The sequence below is a fragment of the Pectinophora gossypiella genome, chromosome 23, assembly GCF_024362695.1.
Source record: "Pectinophora gossypiella chromosome 23, ilPecGoss1.1, whole genome shotgun sequence".
Classification (NCBI taxonomy): Eukaryota; Metazoa; Arthropoda; class Insecta; order Lepidoptera; family Gelechiidae; genus Pectinophora; species Pectinophora gossypiella.
The window spans coordinates 8,118,030-8,142,591 of NC_065426.1; the positions used below are offsets into that span (position 1 = coordinate 8,118,030).

General features: G+C 38.3%; 2 protein-coding genes across 2 annotated transcripts in view; one reads left to right on the forward strand and one right to left on the reverse strand.

The window, feature by feature from the left end:
* Positions 1-24,562, reverse strand: part of LOC126377543 (uncharacterized) — a 394,831-nt gene that overhangs the window by 362,984 nt on the left and 7,285 nt on the right. The gene's annotated exons all lie outside the window — the stretch shown is intronic.
* Positions 1-24,562, forward strand: part of LOC126377576 (protein Wnt-5b-like) — a 49,954-nt gene that overhangs the window by 14,309 nt on the left and 11,083 nt on the right. Inside the window, exons 2-5 of the mRNA XM_050025380.1 lie at positions 5,169-5,425; positions 9,436-9,616; positions 20,314-20,425; positions 22,222-22,324. Coding sequence (XP_049881337.1) covers positions 5,169-5,425; positions 9,436-9,616; positions 20,314-20,425; positions 22,222-22,324 — 653 coding nt within the window. The remainder of the gene's footprint in view (positions 1-5,168; positions 5,426-9,435; positions 9,617-20,313; positions 20,426-22,221; positions 22,325-24,562) is intronic.

The following is a 24,562-nucleotide window of genomic DNA, read 5'->3' on the forward strand; positions in this document are numbered from 1 at the left end:
AAAGGTGACAAAACATTTTATTTTTTCTATTTAACTTATTTATGAATTTTAATAAAGAAAACCTACCAACCCGCAGTGGAGCAGCGTGGTAGAGTATGCTCCATACCCTCTCCGGTTGATTGAGAGGAGGCCTGTGCCCAGCAATGGGACTTATATAGGCTATTTATGTTATGTATGTTAATAAAGAAAGATCGAATAATAAGTGTGATATTTTGTCACGTTTTTCTATGACGTCACAGGTTGCTTTTTTATACAAATGGATACCTAGTAATTTCTTCTTTTGACGTTTAGTAAAAAGAAACTGATTTGACTTGTTGGAAACTACCGTATAAATATGCTTCTTAGGTACCTCTTGCTATATGAGGAGTGCTTCATGATAATTATTTTTCATTATAAGTAACTATAGACATTAAAAGTCACCATAATTGGCAAGTAAACTTTAAAGATGGAATATCCTATTTACATTATCTAATTATTTACAACATTTTACGTTGAGTGACGCAATGTTTTGTTCTGTAGAAGTAGTTATTGTTTCTAAATGATTCATCACCATCCCATGACTATTATGTCATGAAAAAAAATGTACTTAAGTGAATAATCAAGACATTTTTCAGAGGGTTTCCTTTTTTGTGGATGTACCCTAAAGTCGTCCCAATGATAAGATGAGTGTGGATTAATCTTTCACCTTTTTTTTTTGACGTGACTTATTGTAGATTTGCCGCAGATGGCATTAACTACTTGGCCGGACAAATGGGGAGCGCTGAAGGCTCTCACCCGATACAACGTTTAAGACAACAGGCCTGAGGGTGCCCAGTCGGTTAATCTTTCACCACCCGCAGACTCTAGTAAAAAATGCTGATTGTTTTGCCACTTCGCAGTTATTAAGTAAAAACATTTTTTTAAAGGTATTTTTATGTTGCAATTGTCAACACCCACGATACGCTTCACCTCCACTGTTTTATCAAAAATGGCAATTTTCCTCTCCTCTGGCTAAACCCCCCTTCTAGTAAGTATGTTAACACTCTTAACACCATGAACACATTTCTGATGAAAAACCTTAGGATCCCTCTTACGCATTCTACAACCCCTTTTAAGGCATAATATGTTGACCAAACTATTTAATGTAAGCAATGAAATGTTATGCTGTTATTGCCTTGTCACTGCAGCATAAACCCGTCCCGAACTATATAAAACAATGTCGACTAATTATCACTTCAGTGTAAAACGAACGAACGAGCGTGCCAAAATGCGTGTTGTCACAGTGCTTGCTCTGCTCTGCCTTCTGGCATCAGCCTCCTGCCAGAGCCACGATTTGGTGCTCGGTCAGGCAACATACGGGGACGTAGTCGTATTCAAATACAACGAATACAAATACGGTTTTCCCTTCATTGTTCGGACCAGCATTATCGAATACCCGGAACCAGGGCAGCATAACTTCGCCTACATTCGAGCTATATATGTGAAAGACAACGAAATTGACGGCACAGGAGGCTATCCCACGATCTCCGCCGGCGGTGTCGGGCAACGCTTCGTCAAAATCAAACTAAAAAGCCAAAGGGGATCCGGATTCAACTTCACAGTTACCATATACGGAAGATACTAGTGTTAGGTTTACTTCTTCGGTACTCATAACCGCCTGGTACTTCTCGTGAATCTGCCAAAATATAGAAATTACCACGGAGTATGTATTGGTGCCAAAGTTTGTAGTTTAAAAAAAAAATACTGTTATAAGTATATTGTTGTTTTCAATGACTTAATTACAAAAAAATGTTATGTTTTATTTATTTATTTGATTAAAAAGCAAATTACAAAAGGTAGTTCTTATTTGTTAGATAAGTGTGCTTTACTTGAGTGATTTTTCGGTGAAATGAAAACCTTTAACGATATTTCGAAGGAGTCTCTAATTTTGATTATAGCAAGTTTTCGCCATTGCAAAAATCAAGGTCTTATAAAACATCCAAATACTTACTCACACCTTTAATCCTTTATGGCTACAGCAGCATTTAGTGAGAGTTCCAGTTCTTCTTAGAAGGAAGTACAATGACCAAATTGGAGATGTCCTTAGAACAGTTTCAGTGCCATCTACTCTGAACCGGCGTGCGTGTATGAAACGATCACGAACGAACGGTGAGTGAAGATCTTGACGTAAAACGCCAAATACGGAAGACTCGACACTAGCCCTCCTACAACTATACGTTTAATTCTGCTGGCCAGTTATTCTGTGCGCCATGTGGCCGAACCTTCAAGTCGAAGTTCGGTTTTGCTAGCCACATTAGAGCCTATCATAACATCGACCTGGGAAAGACATTTAGGAGTCGCCGTCGCCGGACACGGCTTGGATGATATGATGATGATGATGAAACGATTGATAAACGTGGAGGAAGCAAGAGAAGTATGTCAGGAAGCAAATGGAATTCCATAGTCTCTGCTTACCCCGGTGGGAAATAGGCGTGTGTTTATGTATGTATGAGTATGTTATTATGTACAGTTCAATTTGTCATAGCAGTTAATATGACATGGTACTAAACTGTACTTATACTTGTCTTAACTACATAAACAATGCTCGTGCGTGAAAGGGAATTACCGTGTTAGACGTAAAGATTTCGCGGTTGACTAAGAAAAAAAGACGATCCGTGCTTCGCAAGGCACGATAAGCCGTTGGTCCCGGTTACTACTTACTGATGTAAGTACATAGTCGTTACATGAGTCATGTCAGGGGTCTTTGGCTCAATAATAACCCTGACACCAGGATTGCTGAGGTTGGTAATCCACCTCATAACCCACACGATAGAAGAAGAATTGGCTTAGGTGATAACTCACCCACTGTAAAACCAGCTTTTCAGATTATTACTGGTCAAATGAGCCCCTCAATCAATTTTTTCATTTTGAACGTGAACCTTTGGGCATTCCTGTATATAATTTAAAACATATCATAGATAGTACATAGTTTAGTTACAGTAAATACGCGATGAAAGTCTGCCTTATTGTTGATGAGAAGTGAACATTTGAATAGATGATTATTAATTTATACCTATCTATAGTATCCAATTGGAATCAATTATTACGTATTCTTTGCACTAGTCTCTCAGAGGTTGTCGTGAAGATCATATTCATCTTCATTGTCAGTCTCGGCATACATGCAAACTCACGCCCGTAATCCCTTATGGGGTAGGCAGGACCACAATAACCGGATCTCGACCGGTGGTGCCCGCCATACTGTTTGACGTGACTTATTGTGTAGATTTGCTGAAAATGGCATTAACAACTTGGCCGGACAAATGAGGAGCGCTGAGGGCTCTCACATACATACATAAACTCACGCCTTTTTCCCACCGGGGTAAGCAGAGACTATAGAATACCATTTGCTTCGATCCTGACACACTTCTCTTGCTTCCTCCACATTCATCGATCGCTCCATACACACACGCCGGTTCAGAGTAGATCGTACTAAACCTTTTCTAAGGACATTTCCAATTTAGTCAATGTAAGTCCTTCTTAAACAGCCTCCATGGTCTAGTGGTTTAAGAGTTAGGCTCACGATCTGGAGGTCCGGGTTCGATTCCTGATGGGGACATTGTCGAAATCACTTTATGATACTGTCCTTTGTTTGGTAATGACTTTCAGGCTTGAATCACCTGATTGTCTAAAAAAAGTAAGATGATTCCGAGCTTCGGAGGGCACGCTAAGCTGTTGGTCCCGGCTATTAGCCGTAAAAACACCTCTACTAACCCGCAGTGGAGCAGCGTGGTGGAGTATGCCCGGTTGATTGAGGGGAGGCCTATGCCCAGCAGTGGGACGTATATAGGCTGTTTATGATGATGGTGTAGACCTTCTAGGTATCTCACCCGGTATAAAAAGTAAGTCAACAGACTTGAGGGTGCCCAGTGAGGCGCGAACCTCGGCTCAGGGCGTCTAGGAGAATAATATTAATCAAAAACAAGCCCAAAAGAACTAATTGTGAACATGGGACACATCACACGCTATCAACGAATAAATAAATCGTGATTTGTTTCTGAATAGAAGAAAAGCAATGTTTATTTTAATGATAACACGATTTGTGTCACGGATAACGTCCAATTCTTAGAAAATTATGAATCATACCCAGACGTGGAAAGATGTAAACAACTTATTCCTCATGTCTTAACACGTTTACTGCGTAACTGAAAATTATACAGGGTGTTAGTGACATCGTAACGAAAACTTTGAGGGATGATTCAGGCCATGATTCTGACTTGATATCAAGTGGAATTTTTCGTCGCAAGAGTATGGAATGGAAAAAAATTTAAAAAAGCACAAAAATATTCATGAATTTTCCGACAGAAAATTCCACTTAATATCAACTCAGAATCGTAAGTATGAATCATCCCCTCAGTATTCGTTACGATGTTACTAATACCCAGTATATTGACCCCTCACATGTAATGTTATTTTTCCATAAACACATTGGATTTTATGTACATAGACACACTGTTAGGTCAGGCTTCCACTGACGCGGAGATGGGAGGAGAAGAGCGGAGAAGTGCGGATTTGACCAATCACAGCGGTCGAGAGAGCGAAAAACGAAGACGCTCTGTCACTCTCTCCTTCACGGTGATTGGTCGATTCCTGCACATCTCCGCTCCTCTCCGCACAGCTTCGCGTCAATGGAAACGCAGCCCTAACGACGGCGTCCTTGGTCTTATTAAGTTTTTTTTTATACATGCCAATTTTATTACGTTCTATTGTTATTTAAATGTTTTTGTCAGTTTTTCAATAAAAAATCGACACGTAATGTTTCTTTGCTTTCGATATCCTTTATGCGCTCTCAACTCACACTATGGCAAGAGAAAAGCAATTTGAAAAGCCTCCCGTCGGATTTTCCTATTTTCCCTAGTGCCCCACATATGGGACATGCACGTATGATTTTCAAATTTATTGCCTCATATGTGGTTCATACACAGTGGACGTGTTAAATCTCCAGTCCGAATACCTCTGACTACCCCATTTTTATTTTAAATTAAAATGGGTTTGATCTTGACTTCATTCTTCCACGAGGAGAAGAGATCGACGTTGGAACGAGCTTACCCAGAATATGCCTATTCACCCCTGATTTAAAGGACCCCAATTATGAAATAATCGTCTTCACTCACATTTAGTATTTTAAAACACCTTTACCTTCATTGTTGCAGTAACATGGGCTTACTGGAATTCGAGAAGTGGTCTAACCAGCCGGGTCTGTTCAGTGAGAAGTCGCGGCTCTGCGGCAGGATCCAGGGTTTGACTCCCGGGCAACGTCGCATCTGCCGACGTCACAAGGACCACATGCCAGCGATAAGTGCTGGAGTCAAACAGGGGATCCAAGAGTGCCAATATCAGTTCAAAGGACGTAGATGGAATTGTACCACCACTGCCGATGAATCCGTCTTCGGGCCTCTGACTTTGCTTGGTAAGTAACATCACGCCTGTATCTCCGAAGGGGTAGGCAGAAGCGCATAGTACTCCACGTCAGCTATGTTTAAGCCCCATGTAATAAAGGTCCAGCTCACTACCATTAACCGGTCACAAATCCAGGAAATCACTTGATATCAATTATCGGCTATACAGGTTGTGAGAAGCTGCAGTAGTTTTAGTCTTTTTTTTTGACGTGACTTTTTGTAGATTTGCCGCAGATGGCATTAACTACTTGGCCGGACAAATGGGGAGCGCTGAAGGCTCTCACCCGGTGAGTAGTTTTAGGCGGATGAGGCGTTCGTTATGTAAAAATTGACGATTCAAGTGTAACTATGTTACCTACTGAATAAAGATATTTTTGAATTTTGAATATCAATGATCCAAAGATGAATTGATACTCATAAAATCGAATTCAGTGGTTTGGAGCCCGAGCGGGGATTCTAACCCATGACACTACGGTGTAAGTCGCGTATTATCCGAACAGGGCTATCATGGATTACTAAGTAAGTGACTACTTACTTACTTACGGCCCGGCCTGCCTGGCGGCCATGTCAGGGGCCTATGGCAGCTCATTAGTAACCCTGACACCAGAGTCGAAGAGGTTGGTACTCCACCTCACAACCCACACGATAGAAGAAGATCACGGAAATGCAATTGTCGGGAATGTGCGTTTCGTCACGATGTTTTCCTTCACCACTGAGCATGAAATCATTTATGATCCGAACATGAATTCGAAAACAAATTCGACAATCATTGGTTTAAGCTTGTGCTGGATTCGAACCTGCGACCTCAAAGTGGACGCCAAGCTTTATAATGCCATAAGTCACGTCAAAAAATAGCGCTTATAATACTTTGAAGTACATCGCCAGCCCATTAACGTCCCCACTGCTGGGGCACGGGCCTTCCCTATGGATGGATAGGGAGATCGGGCCTTAAACCACCACGCGGGCCCAGTGAGTGTGGTTATTAACGACTGCTAATGCAGCCGGGACCAACGGCTTAACGTGCCTTCCGAAGCACGGAGGAGCTCGAGATGAAAACTATTTTTTTGTGGTCACCCGTCCTATGACCGGCCTTTGCGAAAGTTGCTTAACTTCAACAATCGCAGACCGAGCGCGTTTACCGCTGCGCCACCGAGCTCTTCAACTTTGAAGTAGAGATAGATTAAGTGCCACATAAGATATTTTTCTATTTCCCAAGCAAAGTCTCGAGTGACAACCAGAAAGACAATAATATTGTCAAGAGAAATTCTTTTGGCGTAACGACAAACCTCTTGTGCTTTACGATATTTTTATTACTCTATCTTGTCAACATAATATTCGTCCTTACCGCGGATATAGATTAGCGTCGAAATGGCGGGAAATTGCATACTGTTAGATAATTATACTACCTATCCACAACTATTTGATACCTAAACTAAAAAATCGAGTACCTTTCCCAATGTAAATAAATAAATAAAAATTAGTGGTTAGAGCGTTAGGCTCACGATCTGGAGGTCCGGGTTCGATTCCCGATGGGGACATTGTCGAAATCACTTTGTGAGACTGTCCTTTGTTTGGTAAGGACTTTTCAGGCTTGAATCACCTGATTGTCCGAAAAAGTAAGATGATTCCGTGCTTCGGAGGGCACGTTGAGCCGTTGGTCCCGGCTATTAGCCGTAAAAAACACCTTCACCAGCCCGCATTGGAGCAGCGTGGTGGAGTATGCTCCATACCCCCTCCGGTTGATTGAGGGGAGGCCTGTGCTCAGCAGTGGGACGTATATAGGCTGTTTATGTATGTACTTTTCCCATTCAAAAGATATACACTTTATGGTTCAAAATGGCGGGACCAGACAAAACGGCGCACTGGAGCTAGATAATAAAAGTATTTTGAGAATTTATTTTCATCAATTAAAAAAAAATACATGAACAAGTACATTCCATTCAACTACAATTGTAACAACACACGTATTATTAAAAATAAAATTTAAAAAAGAATAAAAAGCTATAAATAAAAGAGATAATTGCTACATACATATTTACTACCTATCTAGTACCTTCTAAAACTGCCCTCAGATTGTATATATATAGGTGTTTTTGGTCTATTACAGAAACTACACAACCAGGTACTTCGCAAGAAACTGATTGGACTTTTGCACCTTATCGTACATATAAGATACAAAATAGCAAACATGTTTTTCACTCTATATCCGTGGCACTCATACGGATTTATGTCCCTTTGTCTTGATATATGCCTATTGTTTATCGCGATTCTTGTTCCGATGGAACCTTCTAGAAAAAATAATTAACGGAACATTATTACGTATATGGGGAAATAAATTGGACATGAAATATTTCCTACGGCAATCGTAAATAAATTCCATTGGAGTATGTTATCACAACACGCAGACTAAAAGATAAACTAGGTTTAAAATACAGGGTGTTAGTGACATCGTAACAAAAACTTTGAGGGATGATTCAGGTCATGATTCTGAGTTGATATCAAGTAGAATTTTCAGTCGCAAAAGTATGGAAAGGAAAATAATTAAAAAGAAACTAAAATGTTCATGAATTTTCCGACAGAAAAATCCACTTGATATTAATTCAGAATAATGAGCTGAATCATCCTCCTTAATATTTGTTACGATGTCACTAACACTACTACTTGTAGGTATAGCTACTTGTATGTATGTACTTGTACAGGGTGTATTCTGAATTAATCAAGTGGACTTTCCTGCCGGAAAATTCATGAAAATTTTTGTGTATATCAAATCATGGTCTGAATCATCCCCTTTATTTCATTACGGTGTCACTCACACCCATATCTACTTGTATGGCTACATGTATGTACCTATACGGGGTGTAAGTGACATCGTAACGAATACTGAGGTGGCTGATTCAGCTCATTAATCTGAGTTAAGCAATTGGAATTTTCAACCGCAAAATTAACTAAAAAAAATCATGAATTTTGCGACGGAAAATTCCACTTGATATTTACTCAGAATCATGGTCTAAATCACCTCCCTTAGTATTCGTTACGGTGTCACTAACACCCTGTATAAGTAAGTAAAAAATATTTCAAATTAAGACTTGTTTTATCTAGAACTCCCCAGATATCCAGGACATAAAAGATGTATTTCCTAGACCGAAAGTGTAGTGGAAAACGGTTGTCTCCATAAATCTGAGTTGTCAGCTGGCTAGACGTAACTGAGATTTAGAGCTAAAGTACTAGGCACCCATACATATGTAGGAGCCTAGATATTTCTTACGTAATATGTGCAGTGGTTTAGTACCTAACGTAAATTCGAAATTCTTTAGTCCATGCAATGTATAAGGTGCTAAAAAGGCCATATCAAAGTAAGTGCGCATATAAAAGTAAGTGCGCAATGCAAACAAATGTCAAATAGCAATATTGCTTTTTTAGATGAAATGCTTCGATGTGGCCTTTTTAAACCCCCAGTAAAGTGTTAGATTTAAATCACACATAATCAAGTTACCTTTATACTTATTCGTTATCGTTAAGTTAAATTCCCGCCAAAACCGTTTTATCCGTTTTCTTTTTTATTCCGTCTAGTGTTGCAATTTTGGTCACTCATTTTACTCGATGAAAGTTCACGCAGAGGTATGCTGCGAGACGCAAAGAAAGAAATAATAGTGCCTATTTAACAGCTATTAAACTATTGCCGTCCTTTACTTACAATAGGTACAAAAAGAGATAGAGCTAGTTTTATAAGATAAGATATTTTTTGCCCTTACAGGGTTCCTGTTTGTACTTTCCTCTACTTTTAGGATCTCTGTAAAAACATCAGGGGGGTTAAAAAATGGCCACATCGAAACAAGAAAACCAAGAATAAAAATAATAAAGATTAGTTAATTTTTAAAAAATACGTGCATTTACAATAATCAGTAAGTATCTAAAAGATTCGTTGAAAACCTCCTGCAGCGTATAGAATGCTTATTCCTGTGAAATAAAGTAGGTGGTTGCTCGATTCGGCATCAATGTGTTTATATTTTTTTGTCAACAGCCTCAAGAGAGTCAGCGTTTACGCACGCGATCACGTCAGCTGGTGCGTCTTTGTACATCGCACGAGCGTGTCGAGATGGTCGGCTCACCAGCTGTGGCTGCAGTCGGTCGCAGCGACCCTCCACCCTACACCGCGAGTGGCTGTGGGCTGGCTGCGGCGTAGACCTGGAATACGGATACAGGTGAGGATATCGAGATGACCAGTTGTGGCTGCAGTCGCATCACACTGTATTGCGATTGACTGTGGTTCCTGGCTGCATGCGGGGTATACTTAGAATTTACTTACTAGTGCTTAAAGATAACTCAAAAAGAGAAACGACGGAAAAATTGAGATTCGGTGGGAATTTGAACCCACAACTCTCAAATCTAGTTTAGACGGATGGCCTTAGAAGATTTTCCTTACTTCGTTTAATTATTTTTTGTGAAGCAATTATGCATAGAGTTTTACGACTTCGATTAGTCGATGCTGAAACTCAGTTCGCGGTACAGACTCCAATACGAATGACTAACCTTCTTTAGCCTATGCTCGCCTAGTAATCGAGGGAGGATTACGTCACGGGCGATACGGCCATTTTTGATTGTCACGACTTCGCGTCTTGCGGTTACCATGGCAACGTGTAATGGCTCCATCTCTCGTAGGGGATGGAACGTCAAACACATGGAAGACAAGCGACAGTTTATGTTCTCCTGGTACTACAAAGTCAGCAGTTTCGTATTGCAGGGCACAAAAATCGCCGTATGCATAAAAATAATAAAAAACATTATTAAGTGAGTTATGATCATGTTATGATCGAAGCGTGTCGCATAAACCATCCATATTATTTTTCAAGTACTTACCTGATAATTAGTAATATTATTAAATTACAAACGATAATAATCTTCTTCTATCGTGTGGTGGGTTGTGAGGTGAATTACCAACCCCATCAACCCTGGTTACAGGGTTACTATTGAGTTTGCCAAAGGCCCCTGACATGGCTCATGTAACGACTACTTACTTACATTAGTAAGTCGTAACCGGGACCAACGGCTTAACGTGCCTTCCGAAGCACGGATCATCTTACTTTTTTGGACAATCAGGTGATCAGCCTGTAATGTCCTAACCAAACTAGGAATCACAAAGTGTTTTTTGTGATATGTCCCCACCGGGATGCGAACCCGAGACGCTCAACAACTGGACCACAGAGGCCGCAATAATAATTTAATAATTAGCAAGTAAAACATCAAAGTGAAATTCTTATATAATTTATATGGATATAATATTATAAAATATATAATTTATAATTATTTATAAGAACAAAATAATAAAATAATTAATATTATTTAAAATAAAAAATGGAAAATAAATCAAAAAGAAAAATGTGATTCATTTTTATCATCTTAGAGTGGGTTCTGTTTGAAGAATATAAAATGCCTTTATTACTCGTCAGTTAACAAGATGTACTTTACCGCCTACTTACTGAAACATCCACAAACTTATGTGATCCCCGTATTGTATACTACATCCTACAACAACTACGATTTGTCCTTGTAGTACCTAGTAGTAGAATTTCTATAATATACACCATCCCGCTTCTGCGCCCCTGTGCGGAGATTATTATTTTATTTAAATACGTCCTCGGTACGCGGAACGAAAGGTTTCCCTCTGCTTCTTTGATTCTCTGATCGCCTGGTACATTTCCCCCACTTTATCGAAAATTTTCCCCGCGTATCATGCGACAAATAAAATATTCGATTCAGAAAATTTTCGATTTTCTGTTGTTTGTTCTTTTACCTTGATATTTTTCATTATAAAAATTAAAAAAATAATTCACGTTTTAACTTTAATGAAAATAAAGAGGTAAGGAGAGGTAATTTTATTAAATAACATAACGAAGTATTTTTTATGAATAATAATAATTAATAAATGCAAAGAAATCATAAGCGTCATCCTGCGTATTGACCACACAATTTTTATTTTATTAAAATATCATCTAGTTAAATTGCTGAAACCTTCAGGTAAAAGCTCACCTGTTTCACCTCCTACCTGTCCACCAGGAACGCAACAATCACGTGAAGGTAACATTTACCTGAGACTCAACCTGAATTCACTCACACTACGACACAACGTTCCCAAATATTTGTGAAACGCTCCTTTATGAGTGAAAAGGACACCAAGTGGCGCATTCCCGTTTTTCCGAACGGGACGGAAAACTACCTGTTTTCCTGTTTTAAGTCACATGATTGGTTGCGCCAAGGTGTGCGTTTGAACAGCGTTCTATAGAGAGACACACGCACAAATGTAGTTTACCTGAAAAGCGCAATTTTCACGTAAAGGTGCGTTGTCATTTCTCCTATTACTTCCTTAAGTCCTGGTACGCAGGTGAGAAGCAAGACAGGTGAAAAATTTACCTGCGCTCTTCAGATATGGGATTGCACCTGGAAAAATTTCAACGTGTTTTTTTTCAGAATCGACTTTGTTTAACATATATTTTTAAAACATTATTTTTTTGAAACAATTTTCAAATGCAATGAATTGGGCATGAAACGGCTAAGTTTACTGTAAAAAAAAAACGATTTATTAATTAATCATTGCCAAACTAATTCATTATTTATATTACATTACGATGATGATACTATTGACCTCCGTATACATGAACTACCGACATTTTCCATAACATTTCTAACTACAAGTAGTTGGAATACAACAATATTATTTTGCAAAATCATATAAATTAACTAATTTGATCATTATAAAACTAGTACCTATTGCAAAACACTTCATGAATCTGTATCTCTGTAACATACCTTTCAAATTAAAACCAACCGCAAAAACAGAATAAAATCTTTTCTGTGTTCGATATTCAAAATTGAAAAATATTAAATTGTAAAAAAAAAAAATAGCAGGCGAACCGCAAACGTCAGTTTAATCTCGGTTGTCATTAATCAGCTGTCACCGAAGCTTCACGGGTGTCAAACCATGGCCGGAGACAGGTCGGGTACTAGGCGAGCAGAAACGACTGAGGGGTTGCTGGAAAAGTAGGGAAATGATACTGTTCGGTTCACGAATTCACGACACTTTTCACAGTGTGTTAGAGAGAGTCGTCGTTATGAACTTACGAACAATAGAAAATCTGTTGTATCTGGTATTCCGATACTTCAATAGTGTAATGTATTTCCTTACTACACATTAAATTTGATTAAAAGTGAAATCAAGTACTTTATACACAATTCCTAGATTCCTAGATCCTTTATACACAAAACTAGAAATGACATAAAACCTACTCAAATCCACAAAATGTAAATGAACACGATGACATTTGAATAATTTAGTGTTTTACTAATTTAAAAACAAAAAATATCAAAATAAATAATACCCTTAGTCGCCTCAAATTACAAACCAGGTTATATCAGTTACGGGGCGTGGCTACGCGCCGCGCCGTAGCACGTAGCACCGTAGCACGTAGGCGACCTCCTACGAAGGTATGCAACCCTAACTCCTTTTCACGTACTGAAAGGGTTAGGACACGCCTGAAAGCTGAAAATGCGCCTAAAGCGACTGAAGGGTTATCTACTGGCGAAAGAATTCTTATCAAAAAATCAAGTAGATTAAAAATTCTTTTGACATGGCGTAGTTAAAAAGTGAAGCGAATTTATTTGAGCGTAATCTGCAAAAATACCTCGCGACTAAATTCCCAATTCAGGTAGTCAGAAGTAAAGCTTATTACGATTAACTAAGTCAGTACCCACATTTCAGCGAGCTTCATTAGACCGACATGTAAGGTGATGCATTATAATAGTACATAGAAAAATACCTCATGTTTTAAAAAACAAAACTCTTTTAAAAACAGCTTGATTAATTTGACAGCTGTCAGAATAAAACATTTTCCGATTTTCCTGATAAATATGTCTCTTACAAGATGACTTAACACGCGCGATAAGCTGGTACTGTACGGTTTATCGTACTCATGGTAGGAATTCAACATTAAGGTGATTCGTTTTCCATACAAAAGTTGATGCAGTGCTACATGAAAACGGATAGAGGAATATTGTTATAAAACCGAAAAATAGTAATATTTTGGTGTATTATTTTCGCAAACTAACAAAAATTTAGGGTCCGAATACGAGAAGTACCATATTTCAGACCCTCAATTTTGATCAATTATACATTTGTAGTGGTGCAGATTACAGTGTATTTGCTGAGCGTGTAGAGGTGTCAATGTTAGTTTGTGTGCGTGATAGTTTTTTTTTTTTTCTAAAGGCTTTGACTACTTGACAAGTGTAATAGAATGTCAGTGACAATTTATAAAGAGATTTTGTATGAAGAGAATAAATATAAATAAAAAACTAAAAATACTACAATCTGAGAAAAGGAATATTGGAAAAATATTTTTGTAATAACGTATATTATTTAAACATTTTTAAATAATGGGTAAATACTTAAATTATAAATTATAATACTTAAATTAAAATAATTTAAATTATAATAAAAAATCAATACATAAAATGAAATGGCTGTATGGGCATAGTTCCCTTTGCCTTACCCTTCGGGGAAAACCAAATCAAAAAAGAAGTTGTTGCATTTGCCGGCCTAAATAGTAGTCATTTATAATTAATTGTTTTTCCATCCAACATACAGATTTATTTATATTCTCTTTGCCGCGGACTTTTTGGTGGGACCGGGAACGGGAAGGTTGTTTTCTTCATTGAATAATCTAAATAATCAATACGAAGTGGTGTTTTCTGGTTAATGATCACATTAGTCGGAAAACATTCCCGATAGTATTATTAAATCGGAATATTCAATAAACAAAGTGTACCTATCTATTTTCGCTTTGCGCCAACAAGCCGCTTACTTCGTTTGGGGTTCGGAGTAGGAGTCTGCTCCGAGGGTGGGGGCTTAGGTTTCATCATTTCATTAATCATCATCAAGAAAAAAAAACACAAGACATGGCTGTATGGGCATAGTTCCCTTTGCCTTGCCCTTTGGGAAAAAAAATAAGATAAATTTTGAAATTCTTATGTATAATAAACAAACATCACAGACATCATGACAGATCTAAAACTAAATAAAATCTTTTTTCTTTTTTCTATTTGACTTATTTATGAATTTTAATCAAGAAAACGTGATAATAAGTTCGACAGCAACCAGTTCAGGTCCAGGAAATACTACTTCAATACGTCCCAGCCTCGTCTTTTTTTAACGTCCTCGTTATAAAAAGACGTCCTAACCTGAACTAACTAACCTAACAATAAACACCACGCGTAAATATATGTCCAGAAATGCGCTGTGAGTCGTCTGGACTGGGCGCGAAAACAACATAGAATTCGATTAGCTGCTAAGTGTCCCGCGTGCTATCACCAGCTGTCACTGACATACGTATGAAGTCCCGCGGATTTTATTGGAACTAAATGACAAGTCATAATAATTATATGCGGATACTGCGACATCAGCGCCGTGCTTGCGGGACGTCCTGAAGCGCTATTACATCTTTCAAACGCGATGCGACAAAGTTTGAACCTACGCAATTTAGGAAAAATCTACCTTATTATTACTGTACTGTGATCGTTATTTGTAAAATCATACAATACATATACACAATTCTTTATACACAATATAATTATTATGACATATTGGTGCTAATTCCTGTAAATACCATCTAATTTTATTTTAGGTTATATCTGTCATTTTCTTATCCGCCGAAAAGGAAAGGGACGGGTAATCGACAAGCATAAAATTTATGGAACACACGTCAATTTTAAGCACAAATCTAAAACAACCGTCTAAAAATTCGCCCGGGTTATTCATTTATTTACGCATTCTTCCTAAAATTAAGAGCTGTCAATCATCCGTCCCTTTCCTTTTCGGCGGATAAGAAAATGACAGGTATAACTTAAAGTAAAATTAAGAGATGTCTGCAGGAATCGGGGCCATTGTGGACTTTTCGGTATACCTACAAAAAAGGAACAATTCAACCATACGTTGTTTTGTTATATCTCAATGGGCTCAGGCAGCGTTTTCGCCGAAAGCTCCAAGTCGGCTATATTTGTAACGATAATTATGTTTGACATTCATCATCATTTTTGAACCATTTTATACAAAAAAAATACTTGTATAAATTATAAACCCTAAAGCACGCCCATGAATCACTCTACTCATTGGTGAAAACCGTATGAAAATCCGTTCAGTAGTTTTTAGTTAGCCGCATGTTCACTGATGCGATTAATGCCTGTTAGAATTTTACAAAATAAAAAATACGGAAATTACGGAAGGTACTTTAGTGCAAAGTAAATTATTGTATACTTAATTATAATATTATTGGTAAAAGTGATACTTTTTGATAATACCGTAACAAATAGACGGGTTCGCCAAATTCAATTGTAAAAAAAATACAAAAAGTAAAAACAATTAAAACATGCAGTTGGGTTTGAACCGTGAACCTTAAGAATGGCGGCTACTGCTTTACCAAATGCGCCATTTAGAAGTTAGAAGTAGACTCCAAATTATGCATCTCTTTTAATAGCTAACCTAGTTCGCATGTGTGTGTGACAGCTTCGTGTTTGTACACAAATTGAAATGACACCAACTTTTGATGCAATGTTTCAATATGATATCTTCAGTAAATACTTCAAAATTGTAGCTTAACTTAAAGATAATGTATGTAAGATTTCGCCACCTAACATTTCACTGGGTCAGAACTCAACACTAAACGAATAAATGGAAAAAAATACGAAAACTGCAGAAGTAACGCCATCTACTGACGCAGCGTTACCTAGCTGACTGAAACGTATCACCTTAAGTTATTATTATTAAGTTAAAAAAAGTACCTCTTCAATTTTTTACGTGTAACGGTAGCAGATAAGTCTAGAAGTTATAATACTCAGAGTACTCAGAAATTAGGCCTTGGTTTCATACAAGACCATCAACCCGGTTTCAGGGGGGACAGAGACAAATTCTCTGCCCTCCAGTGGGACATTCCTGTACGGCGCGTTCTTGCCGCGGTAGTGGGTTCTGCCCAAGTAGTTAATGCCATCTGCGGCAAATCTACAATAAGTCAGGTAAAAAAGCGGATGTAGGCGCCTCTTACTTCAGTAGGCCGGAGTGAGATGATGGCTGAGTTCGGATAGGGACCTACTTAGAACCCTTGTCCAGGGATACGGCTGAAGACCTCAACGGTTGCAGAGGCGGAGATGGGAGCCATCAGTTCGGCAATGCAGGACGAAAGTGGCAAGTCACCGGGACTGTAACCTGGAACCTAACAGAGGGCAGCAGTAACTGTCAGTACTATTGAGAGGCGGAGGACAGGAGTCCTAGTACGGCTTTGAAATAAATTACTCTGGGTGTCATCCCACTCGCGTCAGGCAGAATATTGTGCGGTGGAAGGCAAGAGGGAAACCACGAAAGTGGTATGGAGAATGCTACACCGACAAAACCTTGGCTCTTAAATTAGTAATGACTCACTGGCTTGCAAATTGTAAAGTTAAAAAGTAAAGTATAATGGGTTATTTTAATACTTAAGTAGTTAAATTTTCTAGTGACGTCATCAATAAAATAGGTAAATCGCCGTACACTTAATTCATAATTCAAATTCGAAATTAAGTCAAAAAGAAATATAGATTGACTTTTCATCACATAAGACTGGCTTCTATTTCTAGGTGAACATTTTATAATTTATCTTTAAATAGCTCTATTAAGAGCTCGGTTGGGTTATCACTACTTCGGTGTTCCCACTCCTTTAACAATTATGATACTCAAATCCAAACTCCACTCTAATCTTACCATTTTGTAAAGAGCTATCCATAGCCAAAGGGAACTTGTACTGTTCACATAAGCATAGACAATTTTTTTAACCAATTCATTCCCACCTACCAGGGTACAATAAAGTGTACGCAGGTTTTACGATCTAACAAGAATTCGTAGCAAACTTACCAAATCGGAAAAAAATATTCAAACAAAAATAAAATAAATGAAAAACAATTTTTCCATAATTTTCTTTTAGGCACATTTCACAAAAACATGGAATTTTCTGCATATTTTGAGACGAGCCTACCAGGGCAGCAAAGAAGTGATTGGGTTCGCTTAAATAAAATGTCGCGCGGCGGCGGCGCGGGCGTAGTAGTAATTCGTAGAAAGGTTTAAAACGAGTACTTATGCATCTATTTGCCGGACGAAGAATAAGGTATGGTTCTCAATCTTTTGGCGATCACTAACTAATGTTGCACACTCATGTGACGATCGAGTCACTTGATCACTTCAAGGGACGAATGGCGGGACAGGAAAGACGTGAAATGCTCGTACGCCACGGCGCGGGTTTTTTCAATACTGAAACGTCACAATTTTGAGGCTGTTTTACCAGGAGACCAGAAGCAATAAGAGACGTTCCGAAATCAGAATCGCGTGTGGTTCCGAGCGGAGTCGAGTTGACTTGTTCTTCGCAAGGAGATTAGAAATGAAGACAAAAATACGATGGAAGAGAAGAAGTCGCTTATTTCTAAGATAGGGCTTTGTAAAAATCCATGCCTTAGTTACCAGGAGCACAGAAACTCTGCGCAGGTTTTAAAAGCTCGCTGGCCAAAAAAAAACCTAATACGATTTTGCTTTTGTGTGCCACGCGCACGTAAAGTGGGCGGAGCTTGATTCGCACACATGTGACTTGCTTTTTTATTGGTGGAGCTTTTTAAGTATTTTAGGGGAATACTTTAAAAAAGCTTTTCCGATTTGTCTGTTTGAATTTTCTTTACTGGGGTACCAGGAGTTTTAACAGTTCGAGAATGATCGGTATGTGGGAATGGAATGTAGAATTCGAGAACGGTGCTAAGAGAAAATGTTCCTTTTAACTTCATAAAGGAGATTTTCCCGCATTCGAGCATTTTTATCACCAGGCGCACATAGAAGGACGGAGCTTTCTAAGAATTCAAAGGATTCTTGGAATTTCGGCAACCCTCAAAATTACTTGGACATTATTTGAAATTTTTGAAATCGTTTTCGACCGTAAAAACTACTTGTGGTGTCATAAAATTAAAGCTAAATAAATACTGCGCCTATTTAGTAGTAGACATTGTTTAAACATATTTGGTATAGTAATTGTTAGTTCCTATTACAATTTCATAAGTGCTTATGGGTGATGTCAATTTTGATCAAAATGAAACGAACACAAAAATTAAATCATGCATGTCTACTAACACTAATGACTAGTTTATTTGTCATCTTTTATGCAAAAAACTATAGAAAAAAGACAAGGAAACAAAAGATAGAAAGAAACCATGTTCAAACGCTTTTCTTGAAACCTCAAGAGAGATTTTGCCAACGGATCACCTACCCGGATAACCCGGATTTAACATGTTAAGAATGCTTAAATCCGTTATCATCTACCAGGACATCATAGAGTGCAAGCGGTCACTAATCCAGGTTCCAACCGGGTTTTCCAAAGCGTATTCTTGATAGACTAACAAAAAACGCGCGTTAAATTACATGGAAATGGTTTCTCGTGTCAAGTCATCTTCTGTTGATAAAATACTCTTGTCGGTAAGAAGGAAGCCGCTGAATCTTAGCATGGGGTTCTAATGGATATATTTTTAACTTAGGTTTTATCGATTTCGTGTTCAACAAAAAATATTTTCAGTGATGTCAATATAACTATTGAAGTAAATTCGTTGTTTTTGATCATTGTCAAAAAATCATTTTAAAAATATAAGCATGACACGTTTTGCGAAACGGAACAGACTTTTCTACGAAAACGTAGCACTTGAAATGTTACCTTACCACCCCTAACCAAAGTCAGGGTAAAGCCGCGATGGACCCTCCGGCTTCAAACAGACCGTTTTGCACTTTATTTTAAAACGCGTAAGAGTGAATTCAGCACAATCCGTCAACTGCTACGAATCGATTGGCGTAGACCCCTCGTAGCAAATATGGACGTGAACTGAAACATATAGCTGTCTCATCGTCTGTCTCTTTCTAACATTGGGGAAAACTTTCAGAGTACCAGGAGCGCAGGTTGCAAAAAACAGAGGTAGCGAGCTTCTTCACGGGTATAACATAGGACGATTTGAGTAAATAGTCGAAGAATGAGAAAAGAGTTCCTACCTAACTTTTTTGCCTGCGACTGAAGTCTTATTTTAATGTTTTTTTTAAATTATTTAAAATTTTGAGTGGAGCAAATAAGTATTTCAAGCATAAAAAAACTTTTTTTAATCAAAAATAAGAAATGAATAATTATAAAGTATTTTTTGGTTCTGTACGGAGCTCGCTTCCAATTAATTAGTATACGTATACCTTAACCGTTCCTTCGTCTGGCCGTTTGACTCCACTAAAAGGATACACTAATGTATACTTTTTTACACTAAGATTCCCATCGACATTCAGAATTTACCTTTGAACAGTTTTGAGATAGTAATTAAACATAAACTTTGTAAAAAAGGTTAACGTTCTGAGAACTGAAATAAGGCAGCCAAATTACAAAATTGTTAGTAATTTGGAGCCAAAATACTATTTTTTTTGTTTTTTTTTTTTATAGTGTTGGCCTTAAAAAATAAACTTAGATGGTGTGTACTGGAATAAAGCACCAATAAAGTATTTAAATAAATAAATATTAACGGCCTCCGTGGTGCAGTGGTTGAACGTTGAGCTCACGATCCGGAGGTCCCGGGTTCGATTCCCGGTGGGGACATATCACAAAAATCACTTTGTGATTCCTAGTTTGGTTAGGACATTACAGGCTCATCACCTGATTGTCCGAAAGTAAGCCGTTCGTCCCGGTTACTATTTACTGATGTAAGTTAGTAGTCGTTACATGAGTCATGTCAGGGGCCTCAATAGTAACCCTGACACCAGGGTTGATGAGGTTGGTAATCCACCTCACAACCCACACGAGAGGAGATGAATATATATTATTGTTATTAGGTTCACAGAAGGCTTCATAGACATCAGGGAGCGAGAACGCAAGGTCAAGCGAGGCAGCAGAGAACAGGGTAGGCAGCTGATGAACCGACATAACAACGAAGCCGGAAGACGGGTGAGTAAATAGTACACATTGGCCCCGATTCCTGCAGACACCTAATTTTATTTTAAGTTATACCCGTCATTTTCTTATCCGCCGAAAAGGAAAGGGACGGAAGATTGTCAACAAGTTAATTTTAAAATGAATGAATAACCCGTGCGAATAACATAGGCATCTCGCTGGTATGCAATCCGTTTGACGTGTTATCTACTTAATTTTGTTGGATTATTGGTCCATGTAAAATTTTTAGACGGTTGTTTTAGATTTCTGCTTAAAATTGACGTGTAAAAAATATATTATATAAATTTTATGCCTGTCGATTACCCGTCCCTTTCTTTTTCAACGGATAAGAAAATGACATGTATAACTTAAAATAAAATTAGATGGCGTCTGCAGGAATTAGCGCCATTGTTACCAGCGGGTCTAAAAAGGCCACATTTAAATAACGAAGGTCTTTCCAGGCTACGTTCACCAAAATATAAATGGCGGTGTACAGTTTTTTTTTTTTAAAGAACGTCTAGGGCCCCGTGCCGAGGTTTTTCTTGCAGCTTCTTTTCCCCGGCTATACAGGTTGTGAGAAGCTGCAGTAGTTTTAGGCGGGTGAGACGGTCGTTATGTAAAAATTGACGATTCAAAGTGTAACTATGTTACCTACTGAATAAAGATATTTTTGAATTTGAATTTGAATAACGTGATAGTTACCTATTTTGTCATTACTCGGATACATTAATTATTCCAAAATTCAATATACTAATGGCAGAAGCATGTATATTGTATATGAATAATTGTTGCTTGATATTTGGAATTACATTTTGTAAGTGTAGAATTATGTTGCTTCTATGCTGTTCTGGGAGCAAATAAAAAACATAGAAAACGTTCAGCTGCTTGTCTTCCCGGGCATGTCGTAAAAACCGACAGAGGGATTGTGTCATCTAACATGATGGACTAATGTTATGGGCGATAGGCTGATCCCTTATCACCATAAGGTTCATCATATCCAGCTTACGACATCGTATCAACAGTGGCTGCAAGTTGTCTTTGATTACTTGTGGCTCTGCCCACCCTATTAGGGATTACGGGCGTGAGATTATGTATGTATGTATGTGTAGAATTATGTTACTAAGTACCTACATTGCTTCTCTTTATTTCTATCACAACAATAACGGGTGGAAGGTGTAACTGTGCCTGGGTGTTATAAAAAGTGTCATCATCTATACTCAAAATCAAAGATGGATATGTCTGTTATCCATAAAATTAGAAGGTTCTGGAAATCTGTACAGCGCCATCTGTATTGTTTACGAGGAACGTAGCCTGGAAAGTCCGTCATTGGTGTCGTGGTAAAGTCTAAAAAAACCAAAAAGACCGATTAGGGTAAACAATCTCGATTTGCTGCGGCCATTTTAGGGACGGTACTCAAAAGTATCGGCGTCCGAAGGACGTAATATACGATCCCGACGACCCGATTACTCTAGCCATAGAGTAGCCAGAGAGAGAGAGAGACACCAAACACTTCAGGACCCCGATACCGACCCCGCCGACGTGGTCGACGATTTCCCTCATTCAGCGCTTATCGCTATCGACCCACTAGGGTCGATTAATTCTTTCAAATATTTTTCCTCTCAGACAACGCCCTGAGCCGAGGTTTGCGCCCAACTGGGCACCCTCAGACCTGTTCTCTTAAACGTTGTACCGGGTGAGAGCCTTCAGCGCTAACCATTTGTCCGGCCAAGTAGTTAATGCCATCTGCGGCAAATGTAGAATAAGTCACGTCAAAAAAAAAGCTGCGGCCATTATGACTGATTAAATTTCAGGCCGTGATAAAGAAGTCCAGAGTTACCTGCAAGTGTCATGGCGTCTCAGGTTCCTGCAGCCTCATCACGTGTTGGCAGCAGCTGGCTTCTATAAGGGAGATAGGTAAGACTAAAATAACAAAAACGACACTAAAATTTATAACAAGAATAGATAATGTTAAGTTGGGTTGGACACGTAGAGCGGATGAAGCATAATTTGGTACGTTTACGAAAGCTGTATTAGCGGTGTGTTCATTGAACAAAACCTTTTTCCTAGTTGTATTTTTTTGTTTGTTTTTTTTTTCTTTTTTTTTTATAAGTGTAATTCGTTTTCTAATGTCAAGATATCGATTGCAAAAAGTATACGAATGTTTTTATTTTATTTTATTTATTTAACGAAAACATACAGCTTAAAATAACACATATTATGGTAGATATAACACACTTTATTATTATTATTTATCTTTATATATTGATAATTCTCTCCGAAGAGGTTCAAGTGGCACGGGCCGTAGCCAAGTGCTTTTATTGTTTCAGACATAAAAACTTCCTGACGATGCGGCATGTATTTAGAATTACTGCTTTTTGAAGAAGTGTGAGTGTGGATGGATGCATGTTGAGAGTTTGGAGACTAGTGTGGAGTGTTTTAGGTATGACGCCTGTGGTGGAAACAACGATGGGTACCGTTTTAACAGTTCTTACTTGCCACTGTGTTTGGATTTCTATAGTAAGGTCTGTGTATTTGGCTTATTATTATTATTATTACATTTATTTCAGATTGTACTCCATATTATTGTTAGTAAGAAAAAAACTGTTGTGTATTGTTGTTGTTGTATTATTGTGTGTTTTATGTAGTACAGAAGCCAATTAAGTTTTCACCAAAAATTAATGCATGCATGTTAGTTTTATTTTCATTAAGTATTATATTAAAAGGCGCAAGATAAATATTTATTTAACCCTACATTAAAACGAGCGAGCACACATTCGAACGTTTTTGTGACGCTTTGAAAAAATTCAGGCCATGATTCTATGTTAATATCAAGTAGAATTTTCTGTCGCAAAAGAATGGAACGGTAAATAATTAAAAAAAAATACTTAAATTTCCATTTATCTTCCAACAGGAAACTCCACTAGATGTCAGCTCAGAATCATGGGTGAATCACCCAAAGTTATCGTTACGTTGTCACTAACACCCATACGTACGGTCACGAGCATTAATATGTATCCACTTTGGTACCATGTCACATTAACTTTTTTGACAAATTGAACTGTAAGTCTCACTAAATGTGAAATATGTTAGTGCGACAGAGTCCTAAAGTGGGTACATTATATTGCTCATGACTATGACTGTACCCGTGCGGCTACCTGTACGTACGTACTTATACAGGGTGTTAGTAACACCGTGCCGAATACCGAGGGGGATGATTCAGCTCGTGATTCTGGGCGGTTAAAAAGGCCACATCGAAGCAATTCATCTAATAAAGCAATATTGCAATTTGACATTTACGCATATAAAAGTAAGTGCGCAGTGCATACAAATGTCAAATAGCAATATTGATTTTTTTAATTGCTTCGATATGGCATTTCTAACCCCCCTGACTGTTAATATGAAGTTGACTTTTCCTTTGTATAAGGCAATGGTCGTTGGTAGGGCCGGCAGAGGAAAACCTAGAAAGACGTACGTTGAGCAAATTGGAGATGTCTTTAGAAAGGGTTTAGTGTCTATGATCTACTCTGAACCGGCGTGCGTGTATGAAACGATTCATGAATGTGGAGGAAGCAAGTGTGTCAGGGTCGAAGCAAAAGGAATTCCATAGTCAATCAATCAATCAATCATTCTTTATTGCACTTACAACAATGATGATGATGATGATGATCTCCGACTGATTTCGGCCATGGTGACCACTTCGACTCCTAGTCGGTACGACGCTGATGCGCCTGAAGATGGCTTACGTAGCCTATCTTTACAGTGAACTCCCGCGCACAGTGAGGGCACGTGAGCACACCGTTTTGGACAACAATAGGACAGTAACAACCGGATAAAAAAAAACACAATAAGCGGCCTTATTGCTAAACAACAATTTCTACCAAGCAATCTTAGGGTGACAGAAGTCAATGTATTGGAGAGCCGGGATGATCTGCTCACTCTGCTTACCCCAGTGGGATATAGGCGTTTATGTATGTATGTAGGAAAGTGAGAATACTATGGAAGGATAATGAATGGGAATTTGATTGTTTATGAAAGGAGGATGGTTGATGAATGGGACGTAAGGGAGATTTTTTTTTAAAGTAAGAGAGGCGAGTCGATGGTGCAATTATTTGTGTAAAATATAAGGAGTAAAGACATTTAAAATATCCCGTG